This window comes from Chiloscyllium punctatum, chromosome 32 (assembly GCF_047496795.1).
Source record: "Chiloscyllium punctatum isolate Juve2018m chromosome 32, sChiPun1.3, whole genome shotgun sequence".
Lineage (NCBI taxonomy): Eukaryota > Metazoa > Chordata > Chondrichthyes > Orectolobiformes > Hemiscylliidae > Chiloscyllium > Chiloscyllium punctatum.
Genome location: NC_092770.1, coordinates 9123121 through 9149026, shown reverse-complemented (window position 1 = coordinate 9149026; position 25906 = coordinate 9123121). Strand labels below are relative to the sequence as shown.

At 38.8% G+C, this 25906-nt stretch overlaps 1 protein-coding gene across 1 annotated transcript in view; it reads right to left on the bottom strand.

Annotated features, from left to right (window-relative positions):
* The window catches only part of ptprq (protein tyrosine phosphatase receptor type Q), a 180569-nt gene that overhangs the window by 142139 nt on the left and 12524 nt on the right, over nt 1-25906 (bottom strand). Inside the window, exons 7-13 of the mRNA XM_072551604.1 lie at nt 21587-21693; nt 17268-17365; nt 15441-15606; nt 10284-10444; nt 9514-9622; nt 4128-4354; nt 1109-1178 (exon numbers count right to left, since the gene is read on the bottom strand). Of these exons, the coding sequence (XP_072407705.1) occupies nt 1109-1178; nt 4128-4354; nt 9514-9622; nt 10284-10444; nt 15441-15606; nt 17268-17365; nt 21587-21693 (938 nt within the window). The remainder of the gene's footprint in view (nt 1-1108; nt 1179-4127; nt 4355-9513; nt 9623-10283; nt 10445-15440; nt 15607-17267; nt 17366-21586; nt 21694-25906) is intronic.

Genomic DNA, 25906 nt, shown 5'->3' with positions numbered 1-25906 from the left:
TTTCACTTTTATGTTGTGAGACCACTTTTGAAAAACATTGAGAAAGGGACCTTGTTGAATCAAGTGCAAAGTATACTGAGTTCATAAATGTTATCCTTGCTGGCTCTAAAAAGCTAATTTTGTCCTTAGATAATATCAAATTTCTCTATTAGTTTTTTTTTAAAAGACATATACTTTGAAAATAACACATTTTTAAATTTGTGCCATTTTAGATTCTTTCTTAATGTAATCATAATCATTTTACTTCTAATTTGAAAAGTGAGATTAAAATTGAAGAAAACTCTCAATGATATCTTGATTTGCTATCTGTGAGAAACTTTGAATGTGTTTGGCTGGTTGCTTACATCACTGTCACTGGATGTTTGGAGATCACCTTAACTTGATGCCCCTTCTATTAGGAAAGATGGAATTTGTGACACAGAGATTGACAGATTAGGCTAAAGGAAAAAGAATCAGAAGTGAAAATATGAATTGAGATTTTTTTTTACATAGCAACTTGTCATAATTAGGAAAGCCTGTCTGAAAGGATAGTGGAAGTAGATTTAATAGTAACTTCCTTAAAAAGGAAAAGAAAAATGAGGCAATGATAAAAGAGCAGGGGAGTGAAGCTAATCCAATTACTTTTGGGAGTCAAAATGTTCTGCTCTGGGCTGTAGAATTTTATGAGCCTGAATATTTTTCAAGAAAATTTTGAAATGAAAGGATAGAGATTTAAAAAAGACATGAAGGGCAATATTTTTACACAGAGGCTGGTTCGCATGTGGAATTAACTGCTTGAGGAATTGATGGATGTGGCTACAATTGTGTTTAAAAGACCTTTGGATAGGTACATGAATAGGAAAGGTTTGGAGGGATATGGGCCAGGAGCAGGTAGGTGGGACTAGTTTAGTTTGGGATTATGTTCGGCATGGACTAGTTGGACTGAAAGGTCTGTTTCCATGTAGTATAACTCTAAGATTATGACTCTATGACAAGATCAGCAAAATATTGAAATATGGTACCTTCTTAGTTCTACTCTTAAACAATGCATTGATCAGTGACACTTTAAATACCAATAAGTTGAAGTAATGTAGAATGGATGCAAAAATGCTAACATTACTGAACTTACCACTTTCTGCAGTTACAACTTTCCGAAAAGTACTAAAAGCTCCAATGCCAGCATTGTTTTCAGCTGCAATCTAATAATGTAAATAAAACAAGTTTTAATCTGTACAGTTTCAATAGAAGATATAACTTGGTGAATTGATTTATTTGTAATCTATAAAGAACTAAATAGTTAAGATAAATGGCCACATGAATTAATATTTGAAGAAAATTTCAATAAAGGAGCACAATATACAGAAATAAGTCAGCTCCACATTCTACAACATAATTAATAGTGTTCAGATTCAGTGAGTAATTCTAACAGTTTGGATTGGGACATTTTTTCTTCAAAGCCAGGTAATACTAAGCAATGCCAACAGCATGATTCCACAACTTAAAGACAACTGTTGCAAGCAAATTTCTTCAGGAGCATGCTTTTCTCTCATTACCATTGAAATACCTCCACAGCAGCTGATATCTCTCACCAAGTCGCCCTTTATTTACATGTGAAAAGCCCTTGCACTGATCCAGCTCTCTCAGAGCCAGCTCTCCTAGTGAACAGAACCTCTGACACTCCTGTTTATGTCTGTCAGCCAGGGTCCCTGATTGGACCAAACTAACCACCCCAGTCAGCGAACTCATTTTCTATGAAGTCCACCTGGCTGACCTCATTATAATCAGTACAGTACATCTTCTAGTAAACCTTAAAACTGTCTTCACTAACTTTCACAAAAATATGGCAGGAGCAGAGTCACTAAACAATTCATGAACATTCTAGGAGCCAGTGTTATGCAATGTAGTGAAGGGTCCTCCTTTCAGAATGTGGAGCCCATGAGAAGTGCTGAAGCAAGTTGAGTGAAGGCTGCTGAAAAGTCAATAGTGTGCAACTGTGCACTGATACTTCAAAACTTTTATCAGGTGATATTGGCGGAGCTAGCATGGCTATCATTTAGTGCTTGTCCCTAAATACCCCAGTTTGAACTACCCCAGTAACAGTGCTGCTGGAGATGCAGTTAACAGATGAGAAAGAAATATGCTGTTCTGCATAAGATTATCAAATTAAGTGTGCTCAGACAAACACTGACACGATAACTTTTAAAATGCCCATTAAGCTGTATTTCATTTTCAGCTTATGGAGCTCCAAAAAGGAACAGAATGTATGCTTTTTAACTTTTGATAGATTTGACACATACACAGGTATGTGTAGTAGGCCACTCCAAATTGCTGCCAAGGCAATGTCTTTTTTGACCAACAATGCAATAAAAGGGACAAAGAACAAATAACAAGCATTATGGCATGGTAAGGAACCTGCAGGCATGATTTTCAGGAACACATGTAAATTGGCTGTTCAGGATATATTGCTCTCACATATTTTTCCTCATATTCTTCACTCCAACATTTGTGCCTATTTTTATATATTGGTTGGGATGACAGCAAGATAGTTACTTGACATGGTTGAGCCAAGTTCATGAAAACATGAATAAATGAGACCCAGTCTGAACTAAAATTAACCTGTTGTCAAAATCACTAAAAATCAGATGTTTATCTCATGTTTGATACAGTTAAAAATCACACAACACCAGGTTATAGTCCAACAGATTTATTTGGAAGCACTAGCTTTCAAGGTGGTGCCTCTTCATTGGGTGGTTCATCAACCCAGTCCACCCCAGTCCAACACTGGCACCACCAAATCATTTTGATAGATATGGAAGTTTTACATATTGCAATGGAAGTTATTGCAGTTAGTTTTTGGAGGCAATGGCCTAGAGGTATTATCACGGAACTGTTAACACAGAGAACCAGATAATGTTCTGGGGACCCAGTTCAAATCCTGCCATGGAATTTGAATGTAATTTTTTAAAATCTGGAATTAATGATGACCATAAATCCAATGTCAATTTTTGGGTAAACTAACCTGGTTCACTAATGTCCCTCAGGGAAGGAAATTACCATCCTTACCTGGTCTGGCCTTACTGTTGACTTTTAACTGCCCTCTGGGCAACTGGAGATGGGCAATAAATGCGGGCCTGGCCAATGGCACCCATATCCAGTAAGTGAATTTTTAAAAAAGTCACCTGCAGATTATGAAACTTGGGAAATACAATGAAGCTAGACATGAGAATACACAAAAGAATTATATTTCAGGTAACAGCATTTGGGGCAGAGAGCAGAGAAAAAGTAATAATATGTAACAGCAGAAGTGGAGTGCTTAGTCTCTCCATCTATCTCTCTCTCTCCCAGTTTCTTTTCACATCTTGAAAAATATGACTTGTGATGAAACAAAGTGAAGAAACATCTATTCACCACAAACTCAAAGATATTAAATAATGTTGCTCCTGCAAAGGATAGAAACCGTCAGTTAAACAGTTGTGGTCTCAAGTTATGCCTAACATCTCAAGGACTGTAAGGACTTTTTAAATTGCATATTCTTGATCTTCCTTTTCATACTAGATGTTCTTCCCCTTTCAAAACCTATTGTTGTGTTTGTGTGTATTTGATATTGTGTTTTATTCCTTTGCTTAGGATTAGTAAGCAATGAAATTCTTCTTCCTTTCATGGAAGAAAAGTTTATCATTGGCTCATTATGTGTGCTTGAAGAATAATACATCTATGTGCAAAATTATTTTTTAAAAGCTGTTGCAGTCAACCAATGTATTAACTAAAGGGGTGCTGATCCATCCTTCCTCTCACGCGTGAAAAAAATTGAGGGTTCATTAGAATCAATCCAAAAACAAACCAAACTATTGCAATTCGTACACCTGGTCAGAACACAAGTCAAACTGCTGGAGTTTTCCATTGGGAAAGTGGTATACTGGCTTGCTTTGGCAAACAATGCCCTATCACTGCAATAGTGCTCAGCTGATTGGCTAATGTTACTGCTATTGTGGCCTTTAATTATCTCAGAATAAAAATTCAGTGATGACATTCATAGCCAATGACAATGCTGAAAATATGGTGCAGGTAGAGTGCAAGTCAGATAGCAATGTGAGCAATAACTCAAAAATAGTTTTCTTTATGATGTGCAGCAGGAAAAATCGACTTACCCGAATCTTATAAGCTGTCCCTGGTTTCAGGTTATTAAGAAGAAATTCAGGAGTATCTGCATTTGTTGAAACTTGGATAAAGTTGGCTTGCTGCGCAGGACAAACCTCTTTGTACTCTACTCTATAGGATAAAATTCTTCCATTTGGACGAGAAGGTAAGCTCCATGCCAACATTATAGCTGTAGCACCAATGGGGCCCACTGTAAGACCATCTGGAGAGGCTGGATCTGCATTGAAATACATTTAAAAATTAAAACTCACATTCAATAAGTTTATAATATATTATGAAAAGGATTTGAGTACTAATAGGGGTAAAAATGCTAATACAGATTGTGTATCTATCATGCCTGTGAAATCTCACATTTGGAATACACTGTCTGCCAAAACATCATATTAGAGACAAAGCAACTGCAGATGCTGGAATCCAAAGTAGACAGGCAGGAGGCTAGAAGAACACAACAAGCCAGGCAGCATCAAGAGGTGCAGAAGTCGCCGTTTTGAGTGTAACCCTTCTTCAGGACTGGGGGTGGATGTGGGGAGAGCTGCAGATAATAGGGGAGACAGGAGCAGGATGGTGAAGTGGGGATAGGTGAAGACAGGTAGAGGGTACGACTTGGTTTGTCAATGGGAGGAATGAATCAGGTTGGTGGCAGGGAGCAGTGGAAGGAAGGGGATGGGGCTGGTAAGGGAGTCAGGGGATGGGGAGGGAGGTTACTTGAAATTGGAGAACTCAACGTTGAGTCATCTAGGCTATAGGGTGCCGAGGCAGAAGATAAGGTGTTGTTCCTCCAATAGGAGCTGTGGTTTGACAAGTCCTAAGACACAATGACAGAAAATAGAAATACTTTCTTTCCTTTATAACAAACAGATGTATATATTGGGCGGAAATTTCCCAGCCACATAACAATGGGAGAACCCTATGACACAGCTAACGTGGAGCTTCCCAGTATCGAGAGCAAACACGTCTCATTTTCCAACCAGATGTTGAACAGCCAGAAGAGATTCTCACTCGTGGCAACAAGCATGCATTTACATCTTCATTTTTACCTATTCTCACTTCGCTAATATGTAGTTTCCCATTCTCCCAGCTGCCACATGGAAATCAAATGGTGACAATGCCAAACATGAAAGGCAGAATGTTTACGTGGTGACTTTAGCTTGCTGCTTGCTCCTCCAGCCTCCATCAGTCACCAACCACTCAAGAGACACTGCCTGGGCAGGGACTGTACACAGCCCGAGTCCACTAGGGTGACTTCCAGGCTCCCGTCGGAAAAGCGAGATGCCAATGTACCTCTGCCAAATGTGTTTGGGGAAATTGGCAGGATATGTGCAGGGCAGCTGTGAACTGTCCACTTAATTTGATGCATTGCTGGAATTTCCCTACTTTCTGCACTCCAGAGCCAGGAAATCAGGGAGGTCCCCAGAAGTGGCCAGTACTTCTGCCTGAAGTGAGCAGGAGAGTACAATGAATGGTGCACTACAGAGAGTTATTGAAGCAAGTTTGGAACAATACTGCATGAAACTAATGTAGGCCTTGGACCCCCTCCATTAAACTTTCAGAAAATAATAGTTTGACTATATCTGGTCAGCTTCAGTCTAAACAGAACATTTTCATACAGAATATGTGACATAGGCAGAACGTTAAGAAAACTCCTAAAATTCGCTCTTGGGATTTGTGAGTTTTTTCTGATTATTCAATATTTTACTTGCAATGACCAACTGAGGTGCTGGAATTGGCTCCTCTTTTTCTAATTCCTCTCTCAGTCAATCACATAAATATTTTAGTACACAGCTAACATACTTCAATTATGATAAGTTCATTAGAAAATGACGGATTCAATTACCAAGATTTTTTCCAGTGACAGAAAGAGGAATTTCATGACCAATTAACCCTGAGAAAAATAATTTTAAAAGTTTCATGATACCCATCAAACACAAACACAAATAATAAATTTAAAAGGAGATTGTCTGGTACAAATAATGAAAGGCAAATGTTACATAGTTAAACAGTTCCAAGACTCTTTGAGCTATTAGAGTTTTAAATCTAAGGCCACAGCTTATTAATTATTGACTGTATCCACAGCAATAGGCGAATCTGTAGATATCGATTCCTTGGTGAATCTTTGTTTTCCAAAGTTGCTTCTCTACTGTAGGCTGTTTTCCAAGTCACAGAAAATAAGACATAGAACAGTACAGCAAAGGAACAGCCTCCTCGGCCCACAGGGATGTGCCGAACATGACACTAAATTAAACTAATCCCTCCTGCCCGACCATGGTCCATATCTCTCCATTCCTTGCATATTCATTTGCTTACCTAAAAATCCCTTAAATGCCACTATCGTATCTGCCTCCAACACCATCTGTGGCAATACATTCCAGACTCTTACCACTCTCTGTGTTAAAAAAAAACTGGCCTCTGAAATTTCCTCCCTCACCTTAAATGCATATCCCCTAATATTAGACATTTCAACTCTGGGAATAAAAGATTTGTCTGTCAACGCTATCAATGCATCTCATAATTTTATAGACTTCTAACAAATCTTCTCTAAGCCTCCGCTGCTCCAGGGAAAGCAACCTGAGTTTTTACAGCCTCCCATTATAGTTCATGCCCTCTAATCCAGGTAGCATCCTCGTAAACCTCTCCTGCAGCCTCTCCAAAGTCTCCACATCCTTCCTGTAATGTGTCTACCAGAACTGAATGCAGTACTCTTAAGTGTGGCCCAACCAAAGTCTTATAAAGTTGCAATGTGACATCCTGACATTTGATCTCAGTTCCCCGACCAGTAAAAACAAGCATGCCATATGCCTTCTTTAACACCCTATCAACTTGCGTGGCCACTTTCAGGGAGCTATGGACTTAAACCTTAAGATCCCTCTGTACATCAATGCAGTTCAGGGTCTTGTCATAACTGCATATTTTCCTTAACATTTGATTTCCTAAGGTGCAGCACCTCACACACGCCTGGATTAAAACTCCATCTGCCATTTCTCAATCCATATCAGCAACTGATCTATATTTCACTGTATCCTTTGACAGCCTTCTACACGATCCACAACTCCACAATCTTTGCATTATAGACAATAGACAATAGACAATAGGTGCAGGAGTAGGCCATTCAGCCCTTCGAGCCTGTACCGCCATTCAATATGATCATGGCTGATCATTCCTAATCAGTAATTGTTTTCTTTTTTTATTATTTGCAAACTTACTAATCCACACATCTACATTTCATCCAAATATATCACAAACAGCAGAGGTCCCAGTATGGATCCCTGCAGAATACCACTAGTCAAGGACTTCCAGTCAGAAAACACCCTTCCACCACTACTCTCTACCTTTTGCGGGCAAGCCAATTCTGAATCCACATGGCCAAGTCACCATGGATCTTAATCTTCTGGATAAGCCTACTATGAGGGACCTAATCGAAAGCCTTACTAAAATCCATGTTGACAACATCCACTGCTCTACCCTCATCGATCATCTTTGTCACCTCCTCGAAAAATTCAATCAAGTTAGTAATACAGGATCTGCCCTGCACAGAAGGCATGCAGACTGTCTGTAATTAGGTCATGCTTTTCCAAATGAGCATAAATCCTAACCCTAAGAATTCTCTCCAACACCTTCTGAACCACCTATGTGAGATTCATGGGTCTATAGTGTCCTGAATTATCTCTATTTCCCTTATTAAACAGAAGAACAATGTTAGCTACTCGCCAGTCCTCCAGGACCTCTCCAGTGGCTAGTGAGGGAACAAAGATCTTAGTCAAGGCCGCAGCAATCTCCACTCTTGCCTCTCTCAATTACTGTTGAAGAATGGTTCAGTGTGTATTCCAGAGGCCAGATCCATTGTCTTTCTAAGCAGATGGCATGCCTTTCATCTCTAAATTTGTGAAATGATCACACATGCAAGAATCAGAATCTTCAACTCGACTGCTTTATTCTCCTCCTAAGACTATATGACACCATCAAATTGACTGGTGTCCTATGCAGTTTCCAACAATAAGCCATTTAGTGACATTATCTTGTACATCAGACTCCACTTTCCACTTGGTGGAAGCTTGTACAGTTTAGTTCCATGGTGATGAGAAGGGCCTTCCATAGATAAGTGTTAAATTATTTGCCTACCCAGATGTGTATTGTCATCTGGGTCATTGTTATCTCAATATTCCCACCTTCCATAATCACAATCCTGGCAGCAGCACTCACTTGTTTTCCATTGCTTGGTACTCTGAATTTCAGTGAGGCCAAAGCCTGGAAATGTTAAGAGCCTCTTACCTAGTAAAATAGGCAGCAGACTCATTCAGTCCTCAAAAATCAAGATCTAGATTATTATTTCTTGTAAAGGAAATTAAATCTAGTTATTAGATATTATTGTATATTATTTTCTACACAAAAGATTACAGGAATCCTGAGGTACTGTGGATAGCATCTTTGTCTTTGAGCCAAACATTCCGGGTTCTCATCCCACCCAAACGGTAGCCAAAAAAATGTGTTGATAATATTGTCAAAGGTTATTGAGTGTCAAATCCTTCAAACACCACAGAAATAAAACACAGCAAGAGTGGGAAGGATTGTAATGGAAGTAACATTGGAATCTTTACTTTTGACAGCTCCAGAGTATAACATGCAAAAGAACACATTGTCACAGCCAATTAGACTCCAAGCGAACTGTAACATGTGGCTACTATATATACAGCTATCTCGTAAAAAAAATTATACTTCAGTTTGATATATTTTATCCAAATATACATTAACATACATCCACAATGAAAAATGCTAATAAAATTAACTTACTTAATATGTGATAAAACACAATCAATTGCAACATTTACTGACACATTACCTAGCTTATTAACAATACTCAGTAATCAATAAAACAAAAATTTCAGAATTTATTTACTCAGTCCTCTGCCTACTCAGGTATTGTCTTCTTCCTATGATCAGGAAAAACAATTCACATTTCATTTTTTTTAAAAAATCAAGTGTCATAAATTATAAATTTTACATTTGGAGGCCATCTAGTAAAATTTTTAGTCAAGAACTGTTTTCCATTTTTTTTGTGCAGGTGGTTTAAGTATATATTTTATTGTAATTATATTCCAAAATCCAAAACAAAGAGTAGAAGAGAGAGGTTATGTTTGATATCATTTACTGAAGCATAATATAACTTTAACAAACAGCAAACGAGTGACAATTGATCGTAAAATCATTCTTGTCAAGATTTTATGATCACTTGCATGCCCATAACTCAATAAAATATTGTCTGCAAAGATCCCATCAATGCTTATTCTTAATTCTTGTCAAAAATGCTTTGTTAGTTGATTTAAAGCCAACTGAACCATGTAGCATTGCGTACAGTTTATTGAGCATAGCAAGTCTACTTACTTGTTTCACGTGTTATGAATGATCTGCTGACAGATTTGCTAAATGATGAAGAAATTGAGGAAACTGTGGCGGTGTATTGCATACCGGGGGTAGCATCAGTAACATCAGCCTAACAGAGTAAAAAGACAAAATAAATGTTATTATTTGATATGAAGTTCTGGCTGAGCAAAAAATACTTCACATATTTTGGATACATTCTTTAGCCACAAGATGCATCCAAGAAGTTAGTCAATTTTCATTTTCTTTGAAACTACTACCTGCACATAGTAACTCTTGTTTCAGTTCGATACTTAAATAACTAAAAATGGACATTATCACAAATTACAGAATATAAAAGTTTATTTTTAGAAAAATACCTTTATCTGTGCAGCTCCAAGTATGAACGCAGTGAAAGATAAAATGCACAATATCATTATTGCATTTACCTAACACCTTTGTCAGACTAATTCAACTTTACTCTGTCGATCAGATAGGAATATGAGCCACATAATGAAATATTTAAGCGCCCTGCCAGGCAGGTGCACAGCTAATGCTATTGTGCTCAATGTCACCACATTGCCTGTATTACACTATTCATGAATTTCTAGTAGATGACTGTTTCTCAGGGAATGCTCTGGAATGATGTTACCAGTTTTATCAGAAGCAACAAAATAGAAATACAATGCAATAAACTGTGTTCGGACCAATTCTAATTCCGACCCTGAGTACAGAATTAATGTCATGAGAACTCTTTAGACTTGGCAGTGCCAATAATATCATGAAGATCATACCTTGAAATTGTCATCCCCCAGGTCTGTGACATTGACCAAGCCTTGGTCAGGAATGAGAATCACTTTATAATAATCAACATGTCCAATAGGTGCTCTCCAGTATAAAGTAAATGCTGTTGGTAAAATATTTGAAACTTCTAGCTGTTGAGGCCTTTCAGGTTCTTGAAATAAAACAAATTATATAATAATGTTTAATCAATATTTCATTGAATATATTTATTTCTGCAGCAACTATGTGCTGTAATGAAAATGTTGTTATGAACCTAGTGGAGTTATGACTAGAAAGTCAAGACTGAGTATAGTCTTCAGGTGAAAGTAGATTAGACAGAAGAGTAACTGGGCCACAGTAAACAAATGTATTTCAATGTTCATATTAAACTCATATTATTTAGAGGCATAGGGTTACAGAGATAAGCAACACAGAAACAGCCCCTTAGTCCAACTTGTCCATGCATACCAGATATTCTAGATAAATCTAGCCCCATTTGCCAGCATTTTACCTATATCCCTCTTATGCCTTCCTATTCATATGCCCATCCAGATGCTTTTTAAGTGCTGTAATGTACCAGCCTCCACTAATTCCTCTGGCAGCTTATTCTATACACACACTACCCTCTGCGTGAAACATTTGCACCTTAGTTCCCTTTTAAATCTTTCCCCTCTCACCTTGAACCTATGCCCTCTGGTTTTGGATTCCCCCACGCCAGGGGAAAGACCTTGGTTATTTACCCTATCCATGCCCCACATGATTTTATAAACCTCTATAAGGTTACTCCTCAGCCTCTGATGCTGCAGGGAAAATAGCCCCAACCTATTCAGCCTTTCCCTGTATCTCAAACCTTCCAACCTGGCAACATTCTTGTAAATTTGTTCTGAACACTTTCAAGTTTTACAACATCCTTCCTATAGCATGGAGATCAGAATTACACACAGTATTCCAAAAGTCACCTAACCAATGAACTGTATAGTGTCAATGTGACCACTCAACCCCTATACACAATGTACTGACCAATAAAGGCATGCATACCAAACACTTTCTTCACTATCCTTATTAATACCTTGTTTTGATAACAGTTATGGTTACTTGGAAAACTTACTGCAATTTGACTAGCACAAAAGAAGAACTAAATGGAGCATAGCAGCAATTCTTCAGTAAAAACTGGGTCCCTTTGGTCCAACTCGTCCATGCTGACCAGGTATCCTTAAATTAATCTAGTCCTATTGACCAGCTTTGGCCCATGGGCAATTTTAAGTACACACACACACGAGCTTGCACTACTATGTTGTTGAAATATATTTGAAATTTAAAATTCTTTAATTACAGATATGTGCAAAATATTATCTCCCAAGCAACTCAAATTTCAGTAATGTTTCATATAAGGATGTTGTAAACTTGAAAGGATTCAGAAAAGATTTACAAAGATGTTGCCAGGATTGGAGGATTTGAGCTATGGGGAGAGAACCGAATAGGCTGGGGCTGTTTACTCCAGAACATTGGAGGCTGAGAGCTGACCTTATAAAATCATGAGGGGCATGGATAGGATAAATAGACAAGGTCTTTTCCCTGGGTTGGGAGAGTCCAGAGCTAGAGGGCATAGGTTTAGGTTGAGAGGGAAAAGATTTAAAAGGGACCTAAGGGGCAATCTTTTCACACAGAGGGTGCTGCTTATATGGAATGAGCTGCCAGAGGAAGTGGTGGAAGCTGATACAATTACAACATTTAAAAGGCACCTGAATGTGTTTTATAAGGAAGGGTTTAGCGGGATATATGCCACGTGCTGGCAAATGGGAGTAGATTAACTTTGGATATCTGATCAACATGGACTAGTTGGACCGAAGGGTCTATTTCTATGCTGTACATCTCTATGACTATGACTTTCTGAGGCAGCTGTGGAGGAAGACTCTGAAAAAAATTGACTCTGTAATCCCAATAATTGCACCAAGGCTGTGCCTGCCATGAAATTCTGAGCTGGTGATACGAGCAGATTTTCTAAGGTAAAAGGGAAATTTCCTGTTTTCACTGGAATGATGAGCAGCTTCCTAATGGTATATTTCACCTACAATTCATAATTTTCTATGACTGTGTTAATCTGAAATCCAGACAGGAGTTAAAGTAGCCTTACCATACCAATGAACAATGAGCCAGAACTATTAAAATATATGAAAAATAGTTGGGGTTCAAATCAAGGGAACAAGATTTAATTTTTACTGGTCAGAACTTTGACAGGTCAGTGATAAAATTGTTATATTGCTAATTTCAGTAATTATGTCGAGATTTTTGTTGCCCTAGAAGATGTTTGGCAGATCTGAATTCAGGTGATCAGTGTTCCAGTCATGGGAAACAGATGGCAGGAATGATGATTTAATACAAGCCAGACTGATATAATATTATTTGCATCTCAGTTCAGGTTATCATTGTTGATTTCTGATCTTGACCATCAAACTGGGGCAACAGAAAATTAGCAGTAAAAAAAATACTGAAAGTCAATTTAGCACTTATTTTTAATGCTGTCAATTGTGATTAATCAGCTTGAAAGTGTTTTTGTATTTAATTTCTTTGCTGCTGCTCAAAATTGCTGTTCTGTTTCACCCATGGATCCATGTCATTCCTTCAAAACACTGCCACCTTCCCAGTTCAGGTGGCTGCAGTAGACAGTTAACCAACCACAAAATTGCCTTCAGCTAGCTGCTTACTTCAGACAGGCAAAGTTGTTGATTAATACGTACTCACAAGGTGCTATAGTCATTAGTATTTCTTCAGCTCATTAGCTACATTAACAGATTGAATTTCAAAACAGTATCACTTTTCCAAACCCACTATTATTAAAAAAGACACAGGTTATTTTATGTGTTAAATTGATGAAACAGAGTGCTTTACTGCGCAGAGATATATTAATTGCCAAAAGCTAAATAAATCCACAAATGCTATATTCTGCTTTCTGTAAAACAAAATTTTCAACAGTCAACTTCTCTCAAAATCAGCAAGGATTATCAAGGAGTTCATCTGATTGGTTTGCTTAATTGGTCTCATTGAATGCACCTAGCTGCGAAATTGGTCCTAGATTACTCATTCTTGTAAAAATGTTATCTTGGAAATCAGATTTAAAAATCAGTAGATTTTAGAAACATGTTCTACAGAGCTGATATTATCCATATGCTGAAGTGATTGACATATACTGAAACTGAAAGCTCAATGGGCGGGAGGGTAATGGTAAAAGGATTGACTGTTCATCAGGTGGCCTGATATATCTCGTATCCCTAACACACCAAGATTTAATTTCAGATTAAAGGAAGTGCAGATTGGACTATTGAAACTGTCTGTTGTGGTGAGCATGAGTAGGGAATAATGAGAAAAACAAGCTAATAGATCTAGCAGTAATTATTTACTGTCAGACTCATCCTGAGGGAGCAGGCAAGGAAGGGGAAACTATCGAGACAGACAATTTGACAAAAGGTCACAGACATGAAATATTAACTCTGTCTTTACCTCCATGGATGCGGACAGCCCTCTTGAGTGTTTCTAATATTTTCAGTTTTTTTTATTACTGTTGTCCTTGCTGACACCTGGTTGCATGTTAATTAAAAAAGTATCATCCTTGTTTTAAAATCCCTTTTACTTCCTATTTCTGCATCTTTCTTCATAAGACCACAAGAAATAGGAACATGAGTAGTCCATTTCACCCTTCATGTCTGCTCCACCATTCAACAAGATCATAGCTGATCTGATACTCCTTATGACCACTTTGTTCCTTTTTATTAAACCCTTGATTCCCACAGCCCTGAACACTCCCAGATATATACATGTCTCTAATTCTGAACTCTTCATCATCCCTGATTTTAATCATGTTTCCACTGGTGGCTTATCTTTAAATATCAAGTTCCTGAGCTCACCCTCCCTGAACCTCACTGCCTTTCTTTCTTCCTTTCATATGCCCAATAAAGCTAACCATCATCATCCAGCATGATGTTAAATTTTGATTGATACCAACTGTAAAACTCATTTGGACTCTTCACTATGTCAACAAAGTGCTTTATATTACTGCAAGTTGTTTTTGTCATCATTCATATATAACAATGTCTCCACTTAAAACTGTGATTAATTAGTTACACACAGCTTTGGAAATCTTAATTTCTACAAATTTCTCTGCCATTTCTCCCAATTGCTATTTGAACCTTATGAGGAAAACCTTAAAAAACTAGGGTGTCTGCAGCCCTTCCACTGAAACCATCATTGTAGGTCAGATCTAGAACAATGACAAGATAGAACATAGGAAAGAAATTGAGTGTTTAGTGTAAAGATAACATTCCCTCCAACAAAGTCAGCAAAATGAAGGAACTGGTCATTGACTTCAGGAAGTGGAATGGCGGACAAGCCCCTATCTACATCAATGGAGCTGAGGTGGAGATTGTCGAGACTGTCAAGTTCCTGGAAGTAATGATCAATAACAATTGGTCTTGGTCTACCTACGTTAGGTTTCGCTCAAGAAAACACAACAACATCTCTACTTCTGCACAACGCTAAGGAAATTTGCCATGTCCACAAGGACTCTGACCAATTATTATAGATGCATGTAGAAAGCCTCCTATCTGGATGCATCATAGTATGGAATGGTAACTACTCTTCTCCAGACTGCAAGAAACTACAGAAAGTCATGAACACTGCCCAGTCCATCCTGCAAATCAGCCTCCCATCCATTGACTTTACTTATACTTACCACTGCTTTGGAAAAGCAATTGAAATAAACAAAGATCCCTCCCACCCTGTTTATATTCTCTTCCACCTCTTCCGGGCAGAAGACATAAAAGTTTGAATACACGTACGAGCAGTTTCAAGAACAGCTTCTTCCCTACTGTCATCAGACTTTTGAACTGACCTCTCAAATGTTAATTCTGATCTCTCTCTGCACCTACTCTGCAGCTGTAATGCTGTATTCTGCACTCTATTCTGCTACCATGATATACTTTGGATGGAAGATCTGCCTGCATTGCACGCAAAACAACACTTTTCACTGTGCCTGAGTAAATGTGACAACCAACCAATCAGTCAAAAGTAGAGCAGTCAAACAGAAGAAACCCTATGGAAACTGACCTTCCATATTATTTATAAATTCCATTGTGATCAACAAAGAGGATGAGAAAAATAATCAAAATTCTTACTTGTTTTTAGCCTTTTCTCAACTATTTCACTATCATCCATCCCTTTAATTGTTTTTATTTGAAATACGTATTCCACTCCTGGAATGAGGTCTTTGATCCTGAAACTGTTGCCACGTAGGGTTTTTCTATGTGCATTTTCAGTAATTCCGGTTAAGTGGTATGATAACTGTGAATAAAGTCAATATTACAATTTGAAAGAATAGTACTTTGCTCCACCTGTTGTGCTGTAGTTGCAACAATGCACTGAATTCGTATCATTTCTGAAAATGTTGATACAATGATCGGATACACTTTCCAGAAAGCTTTCAGAATATTGGTTTACTTGCTTTTGCTTTTTGAGGAGGGCCAAGCCAACATTTTTTTTATAAACAGTTAGATCTCTAACATAACTATCTAAAAAGAAAAATGTGCCCAAAAAGTATTTATATTTCAGGCCTTACAAAATATTAGCTTATTGTAAATCAGCTTGATCAGAATTAGAGGTTTTGTGCCATGACATTCTCTTTCTTTCATCACTGTAATATTACTATGTTTATGTGGGATATGGAGAAAAGAGGTTTTTCCATAACGGATTATCTGTAATCTATATATATTTCATGATTAGAGAGTCATGGTCACAATCTCACTTTCCGCCTTGCCTCATCTTTCACTTATTGAGCAAGTAGCCACATTATTCATGCTCATTGTGGGTTTAGATGTGCACTGTTTACTATCTGAGAGGGACATTGAAGCCAGATCATCTGTTGCTGATCAGTGTTGGGGAGCCAGTGACAGCCCAAATAGTCACCTAATATAATCAAGAAGACATGTAAATATCTGAGAGAGGGCCAGTGGTCTAAAAAACATAAAAGCATTCTCTCTCTGTAAGGTGATCTAAAATTCCGTAATAGTGGTGAGACAAAGTAAGCCCATTAAGTTTGATTGGTTGATTGTTATCACGGTATAGCTAGTTTAAAGTAGATTTAACTATCACAGTAATAATCAAAACAAACCAAACAGAATATGATTTGAAAATAATATATAAATGTTATGATTTATACTGGTTTGGAGATGCCGATGTTGGACTGGGGTGTACAAAGTTTAAAATCACACAACACCAGGTTATAGTCCAACAGGTTTATTTGGAAGCACTAGCTTCCTGAGCGCTGTTTCTTCATCAGGTGGTTGTGGAGTCCACAACCACCTGATGAAGGAGCAGTGCTCTGGGTTTGCACATTCTCCCTGTTTCTGTATGGATTTCTTCCAGGTGCTCCAGTTTCCTCCCACAGTCTAAAGATGGCAGGTTGGGGTGGAGTGGCCATGCTAAATTGCCCATAGTGTCCAGGGATGTGCAGGATATGTGGATTACTCATGGGAAATGCAGGGTTACAGGGATAGGGTTGGGGGCGGGTGGGGGAGGAGGGAATAATGTTGGGTCTGGGTGAGATGCTCTTCGAAGAGTTGATGTGGGCTCAATGAGCTCAATGGCCTGCTTCCACACTGTAAGGATTCTATGATTCTAACTCCAATACCACAGAAGGGACACATTGTCCATTTATTAATTTTGAATGATAAGGAATTTAATCCAGTTTACGTAAGCCCACATTGTTAGATGGCCCGTCTATTAATGATTCCCTCATTAAATATTGAATTATGGCATCATTCCATTGATAGATCCTCATTTGCTTCCTACAGCCAAGGTGTAAACTGAGAAAAGCAGCATTACGTTTCTACATTGAATCATAACAATGAAAACAAAGCATTCAGTAATTATCTTTCTTATTGGGTGAATGTACTTCCAATAGAAAATTGCACCATGGTTAAGAATTGTCTTAATGCTTCACTCACCTCGAAAATATCGAAACCACCTCTTGGAGGTTTCCAGAATAGGTATACTGAGTACTCATCCTGTTCAACAAACTGCAAGTCCACTGGAGGTTCTGGAACTAAGAATTGTATGCACTGGTTTATTCTCACTATTTCTCTGCAATGTAGCATTCATATTTTATGTATAAATATTACATAATAGCTAAGACATATCAACTAATATTTGCCTTTAAAACTGCCCTTTTGTTCAATTCATTCATGAGATGTGGGCTATACTGCCCATCCCTTATTGCCCTTGAAGAGGTGGTGGTGAACAGCCTTCTTGAACCACTGTAGTCTATTTGGTGTAGGTGGAATTACAATGCTGTTAGGGCAGGAGATCCAAAATTTGAACCAGCAACACAGAAGAAACAGTGATATACTTCCAAGTCAGGGTGGTGAGTTGCTTGAAGGGGACTTGCAGGTGGTGTAATGGCATTATGAAGAAAATAACATAAATAGCATGGCACAGACACTCAACTGTACAATGTCCAATTCACAGCATTATTAAAAAGAAGGCATCCAAAACCCTCACCTAACTGAGGCATTGACTATTTTGCATATGTCATAAAAGGGCCTCACAGTTGATTGAAACCCTCAGTTAAACTGACAAGGTATGTCAATACTGCCACCTCTTTCTCCCTAGCACCACTCTCCCCCACCTAAACACATACATACATACACAATTCGGTCTCAGCACAGCCCAGTTACCACTAACCATGACCCTCCTTCCTGCCTACTGCCATGCTCCATGACAGTCACCACTATCCTCCTGAAACATTGCTTTCCTTCCATATTATCTCCCTTCCAGTTTGTCACCCTCTTCTGTTTCCTGATCACCATCTGTCCCAAATACTTTAGTCTTTTAACTTCAATGGGATACTGTTGACATCAAGAAAGCCTCTTCTTTGACAACAAGTTGCCTCGGGCTGCCTATTAGATGTCTACAAATATGTTTCATGAGACTGCAGAATGAACTTTAGGTCCACTCGTTCAGGAATAGAGACCAATTAGCCCCTTAAATTCAACACTGACTACAACTAGAAGTTTAATTAATGGACATTAGCACTTAAACGTATTTGTTTCAAAAAAACATCTTAAAGCCACTTTCTATGTAAATGAGATTGCAGCTGGATACATATGAACAGAAAGTGATAAGTTTCTGGAGGACTAGCAGATCCAATATTTAGGCAAATCAAGATTTGGACATACAGGCGGAAGCCTAGTGAACCAATGTAAACAAAGGTCAATTTTTTTTGATCAGTTAAAACCCCAACCTAACTTTGAAGGTTACTACTTCCTCAACCACAAGTCATGACTGATTCAAGTACAGGTGGTTGTCCTATAGCACATGTTTCTACAACACAAATCGGTGATAACACGATTGCTGCGTTTAACCCAATATTTGCAGAACATGAACTTCCTATGCCTATATAGGCTAAAAGACAATTCTGTCCCCATTTTTCTTATAAAGCGAGATTGCATGGCAACCGAGCTATGGTGTTACAAGAGAACTACCTGTAGGTATTTTATTATTTCCATTGGTAATTAAACAACTCAGGGAAACACATAAAACAAATCTGATTCATTTTTTCCATTAATATTTTGGGCCTTTAAGGCTTCACCATTCCTTCAATCTCCCCATTTTCTGATGCTGAGACAACTGCTCCATCATCTACCACCAACCCCTCATGTTTCCAGTCATCGCCTGGGAAGTGTTGCAGGATACCTAACATTTTTGTCTTTCATACCAGATTTCCTGCCCTTCCAATGGCAAGCCATCATTAAGTGTATTAATTGGACCTGTTACATCACCAAATCAATGTTTTTTAAAATTTAACTTATTTTTCTAATTAACCTGTTCAGAGACACTATTGCACGCATCTGCAGCAGCTAGGGAGACTATCACACTGCACCATAAGAAGATCTCCAATGCTAATTAGTCCAAAAACTAAACTCAATGCAGGCTGGGCTTTTGATTTAATTGTTGCTATATGTTAGTTTGACTAGGGAAAATGAAGCACTGGCTAAGTTACAGTTTCAGTTGATATAGTTGAGCAAGTTCTCATTTCTTAGGGCTGCTTTAAATTTCTATGTTACAGATTTAAACTTGACTTGATTTTAGGTTCTTCTAGGAGAAAGTGAGGACTGCAGATGCTGGAGATCAGAGCTGAAAATGTGTTGCTGGAAAAGCGCAGCAGGTCAGGCAGCATCCAAGGAGCAGGAGAATCGACGTTTCGGGCATGAGCCCTTCTTCAGGAATGAGGAAAATGTGCCAAGCAGGCTAAGGTAAAAGGTAGGGAGGAGGGACTTGGGGGAGGGGCGTTGGAAATGCGATAGGTGGAAGGACGTTAAGGTGAGGGTGATAGGAGTGGGGGTGGGGGCGGAGAGGTCAGGAAGAAGATTGCAGGTTAGGAAGGTGGTGCTGAGTTCGAGGGTTGGGACTGAGACAAGGTGGGGGGAGGGGAAATGAGGAAACTGGAGAAATCTGAGTTCATCCCTTGTGGTTGGAGGGTTCCTAGGTGGAAGATGAGGCGCTATTCCTCCAGCCGTCGTGTTGCTATGGTCTGGCGATGGAGGAGTCCAAGGACCTGCATGTCCTTGGTGGAGTGGGAGGGGGAGTTGAAGTGTTGAGCCACGGGGTGGTTGGGTTGGTTGGTCCAGGTGTCCCAGAGGTGTTCTCTGAAACGTTCCGCAGGATGGCGGCCTGTCTCCCCAATATAGAGGAGGCCACATCGGGTGCAGTGGATGCAGTAAATGATGTGAGTGGAGGTGCAGGTGAATTTGTGACGGATATGGAAGGATCCCTTGGGGCCTAGGAGGGAAGTAAGGGGGGAAGTTGTTCCAATAAAAAATGATTAATGTTTAGAAGGAATCTCAAATACCAGTAGCAGAAAGCCGCTGTCCCAGAAGCTCATTATTGGATAGCTTCTGTCACTCAGTATCCAAACTGTTAGATGGAAACCTATTCATGAAGGAAGTAACACATCTTGAGAGTAGGAGAAAAGGACATTATCTTACACATACAATTCATAGCTCCAAATATAAATTCAGAGATTTCTAATCACAGGTAATCAGCACAAAAAAAGGAAGTGATCAAGTCTGTTTCACATTTAATTATGTCATGCACAAAGTGTGAAATTTAGTGCAACCTGGCAAAGTGAATTTCCTAATGGAAAAGGTGGCAGAATTGGGTAAGAACAGGTGGGAAAGTTTCCTGATGATAGGACCTGATGAGTAGATTACATGGCTAACAGGAAGACAGTGGGGTAGAGAAAGAGTATCAATTAGCCAGAGAGCCAATTGTGAGTTTAAAAAATGCTATTGCTCATTTGGTTACTGGTCAATGGAATTAAGTTAAAACTCACACAACACCAGGTTATAGTCCAACAGGCATATTTGGAAGTACTAGCTTTTGGAGCAATGCTCCTTCATCGGGTGGTTGTGGAGCAGGATAATAAGACACAGAATTTATAGCAAATTTACAGCACCCCAGTCTAACACCGACATCTCCACAGAATGGAATTAAGCAAACTTTTGGTGACCAAATAAGTAGCAACAGGGACCACAGGATTTCAGATCTCTGTCAAGTGAAAGCTGGGCAGTGTTGAAGTATGGAGATATGGGATCAGCCTTTTGTAGCTGCCATTCAGAGGAGGACAGAAGGAACTTACAATGAAACAGTCTGAAGGATACAGGTCAGAGAGGGAGATGCTGATGGAAGGAACGGTTTTACGCAACAGTCTCAAGGGTATAGGTCAGAATGTGGGCCTCCAGCCAGTGACATGTTTTATCAACTTAAATTCAGTACATCATGATCTCTTTAACACTGGAACTAAGTTGTGAACAATCTGATAGCAAATACATGTGATAAATAAATAATCAAAGAGCAGAACTTTGATTTATAAAAAAATCAATTGTTTTATGATGAATAATCTCACAGTACTCCGATTTGGAAAAAGATTAGTGTCATTTTGTCAATGAACGTATAACTCAACCTTCATTCTTTAATGAAGATCACCATAATTGAACACATGAGAGGAGCAGCCGAGGGAGGCATCTGCAGGCATTAGAAGCAAAACCCTTGAGCAGAGCAGAGCAGAAAAAAGGCCCATTCTTGCTACATAATCAGATGTGCTCACTGCATTACTTTCCCTAATTAATTACAATGTGATTGCATTTGGCCAGTCCCTTTCTGCCTTCACAAGATTGTCAAACTGATTTTGGTTTCGCTAAAGGGATTCCTAGCTCCTGGATTAAATTCTGCCATAAATATTTTTAGTTTTGTAACGGGAACTCACTTGTTGTAACGTTGATTGTTGTGGGACGGCTCTTCTTTTTTGCGCTTGTCGTCTCAATACTTACAAAATAGATTGTGCCTGGTAACAGCTTGACATAACTATGTGTTCTGCGTAATATATAAAGAACAATGATTAATTAAACCAGAAAATGCTGGAATTACTCACTACAACAAACATCATATGTGGAGACAGAAACTATTAACTTTTCAGATTCACAATTTTACTCAATTTACCACAAATCTTGGAATTAAATGCTCAACACAATGTTTAACAAAAACCTTTAAATACAGATGCAGGAGATATAATCAATAGCTCACAAGTGAGATGATCTGAAAGGTCATTATTCTTGAATTCACTACAGTTATAGTCGACAAAAGAAAAGAAATAAAATAAAGTTCATGGAGTTTTCATACCGCCTGTTTATAGCATACACAAAAATATCTAGTTAAAAAGGGTAAAGTTTATTGCATTAAGACATTTTAATATGTTAATTTACTATTGGAAAATTTTCTCTTTATTTCCAATGAAGCTGTTGGCAGTGTAAGTTCTAAATATTCTACTTTTTGTAATGTTTCTCATATCGTCACAGCATTCCAAACCACTTTACAACCAATTAATTGTCTTTGAGCTGCATATATTGAGAGCAATATAGCTAAATTTTCATACAACACAAGTTAGTTAATATAGTAACTAGTTTAAACAGAAGGAGGAAATTGTAAATTAGACAGGTTGCCACCAATAAATTCAGAGAGTGGACAAAACTATAGCATATGGCATTCATTGTGTGAACTATTCACTTTGAACCTATGAAAAGTACCTCAAAGTAATTTCTAAATGGCTACAAGTAATGAATCACTTGGTACGTGAAATATTTAAGATTAATATAGAAGTCACTAAAAGCGAGTCAACAGATACATAAAATAATTTAAAATGTCAACAGTAATGACCATTTGTACTGAAATACAGAGCAGTGGAAATTGTATTACACTTACGGAAAGATATTAGAGCTCTTTTAGAGTATAGGGCCTGCATTTGTTGCAAGAGGTGCAGTTCAGGTTTGCCAGAATGTTACTGGCAAAGGGGCTAAAAAAGTTAAATAGTAAGGATATGTTGCATGGATTGGATTTGTATTATTTTCCATCTAAAAGATTAATTAGTAGTCTAATCGAGGTGATTAAGATAATCAAAAGAATTGACAGACTAAACAGAAAGAAATTATTTCCTCTGGTGGAAGGGCATACTCTTAAAATTAACGTTCGGCCATCAGAAATAATGTTAGGAGACATCTTGTTGAAGAACATTGTGTGCGAAGTTGAAACCAGGTCAAATGAACATTTCAAGACCCATGATTGGTAGGTTTTTGCTGGCAAAGATATGAAAGGCTAAAGAGCCAAGGCAATTGTAATGCAGTTATCGAGTCATAGAGGTGTACAGCATGGAAACAGACCCTTCGGTCCAACTGTCCATGCTGACCAGATATCCCACCTGCCAGCACCCGGCCCATATCCCTCCAAACCCTTCCTATTCATTTACCCATCCAAATGTCTCTTCAATGTTGCAATTGTACCAGCCTCCACCACTTCCTCTGACAGCTCATTCCATATACGTACCACCCTCTGTGTGAAAACGTTGCCCCTTGGGTCTCTTTTATATCTTTCCCCTCTCACCCCAAACCTATGCCCTCTAGTTCTGGACTCCCTGACCTCAGGGAAAAGACTTTGCCTATTTATCCTATCCATGCCCCTCATAATTTTGTAAACCTCTATCAGGTCACCTCTCAGCCTCTGACGTCCAGGAAAACAGCTCCAGCCTGTTCAGCCTCTCCCCATAGCTCAAATTCTCCAACCCTGGCAACATCATTCCTGAAGAAGGGCTTATGCCCGAAACGTCGATTCTCCTGCTCCTTGGATGCTGCCTGACCTGCTGCGCTTTTCCAGAAACACATTTTTCAGCTCTGATCTCCAGCATCTGCAGTCCTCACATTCCCCTAACATCCTTGTAAATCTTTTCTGAACCCTTTCAAGTTTCACAACATCGTTCCAATACGAAGGAGACCAGAATTGCATGCAACATTCCAACAGTAGCCTAACCAATGTCCTGTACAGCCACAACATGACCTCCCAACTCCTGTACTCAATACTCTAACCAATAAAGGAAAGCATACCAAACACCTTCTTCACTATCCTATCTACCTGAGACTCCACTTTCAAGGAGCTATGAACCTGCACTCCAAGGTCTCTTTGTTCAGCAACACACCCTCGGGCCTTACCATTAAGTGTATAAGTTCTGCTAAGATTTGCTTTCCCAAAATGCAGCACCTCACATTTATCTGAATTAAACTCCATCTGCCACTTCTCAGCCCATTGGCCCATCTAGTCAAGATCCTGTTATAATCTGAGGTAACTCTCTTCGCTGTCCACTACACCTCCAATTTTGGTGTCATCTGCAAACTTACTAACTGTACCTCTTATGCTCGCATCCAAATCATTTATGTAAATGACAAAAAGTAGAGGGCCCAGCACCAATCCTTGTGGCACTCCTCTGGTCACAGGCCTCCAGTCTGAAAAACAACTCTCCACCACCACCCTCTGTCTTCTACCTTTGAGCCAGTTCTGTATCCAAATGGCTAGTTCTCCCTGTATTCTGTGAGATCTAACCTTGCTTATCTGTCTCCCATGGGGAACCTTGCCGAACGCCTTACTGAAGTCCATATAGATCACATCTCCCGCTCTGCCCTCATCAATCTTCTTTGTTACTTCTTCAAAAAACTCAATCAAGTTTGTGAGACATAATTTTCCACGCGCAAAGCCATGTTGACTATCCCTAATCAGTCCTTGCCTTTCCAAATACACGTACATCCTGTCTCTCAGAATTCCCTCCAACAACTTGCCCACCACCGAGGTCAGGCTCACTGGTCTATAGTTCCCTGACTTGTCCTTACCATTCTTCTTAAACAGTGGCACCACGTGAGTCAACCTCCAGTCTTCCGGCACCTCACCTGTGACTATCGATGATACAAATATCTCAGCAAGAGGCCCAGCAATCACTTCTCTAGCTTCCCACAGAGTTCTTGGGTACACCTGATCACGTCCCGGGGATTTATCCACCTTTACCCATTTCAAGACATTCAGCACTTGTTCCTCTGTAAACTGGACATTTTGCAAGATGTCACCATCTATTTCCCTCCAGTCTATATCTTCCATATTCTTTTTTGCAATAAATACTGATGCAAAATACTCATTTAGTATCTCCCCCATTTTCTGCGGTTCCACACAAAGGCTGCCTTGCTGATCTTTGAGGGGCCCTATTCTCTCCCTTGTTACCCTTTTGTCCTTAATGTATCTGTAAAAACCCTTTGGATTCTCCTTAACTCTATTTGCCAAAGCTATCTCATAACCCCTTTTTACCATCCTGATTTCCCTCTTAAGTATACTCCTACTTCCTTTATACTCTTCTAAGGATTCAGTTAAGATAACAACATGTCAATTGAACAATAATATTTGAATGGCTTATGGTCTTTTGTGTTTCTACGTTACTAATTTGGCAAATAGAGAAGTCAAAGCACAGTCTAAAACAATAAATATTAAATGAATAATTAATTTGCTTTGATAGTTTGGTTGAAAGATTACTATTGCTCATCACCCTCGCAGAATTTCCTCCTTCTGCAGGCCCAGTTTGCAGACCCACAAGATGGTCTTTGGATATGCCTGCCACCACTTCCTCCTATATCTGCTAACCATGAGAGAATGGTGAACTCACACAACCCGTCTAAATATAAAAGGCAAATTCCTCAAAATAATAGGTCACCTGTGAGTCTGTGAATCACCTTAAACACTTATTACCTATTATAGCAGACAGCACTGTCATGACAAATCCCCAGTGGAAAATTGGAGGACTCCTGCATAATGGGCCTCCCATAATAGGTACCCCACCACTTATAGATGGCAGGATGGAACACTATGACATGCAGTTCTATTTAATACTATTTGATTAACTAATTATGAACTAATAAGCAAATTATCTTTTCTCTTGTTTGTTCGTGGATGTTGACATTGCAGCCTAAGCTAACATTTATTGCCCATTCCTAAATGTCCTGGAGAAGGTGGCAGTAAATTGTACTTTTGAACCACTAAATCCTTTGGGATATAGGGGCGCTGATAGTGGTGTCAACTGTTAAATAGTTGACAGCTGCTTATAGAGGCACAATCACAAAACAAAACTTTTTAAGGAAACTTATTTCAAATTGTCATTCCTGAACCACTTTTTATATTCTTTTGAAGCTCATCAAGCCAAATGAAACAAATGTAATTAAATTAACAA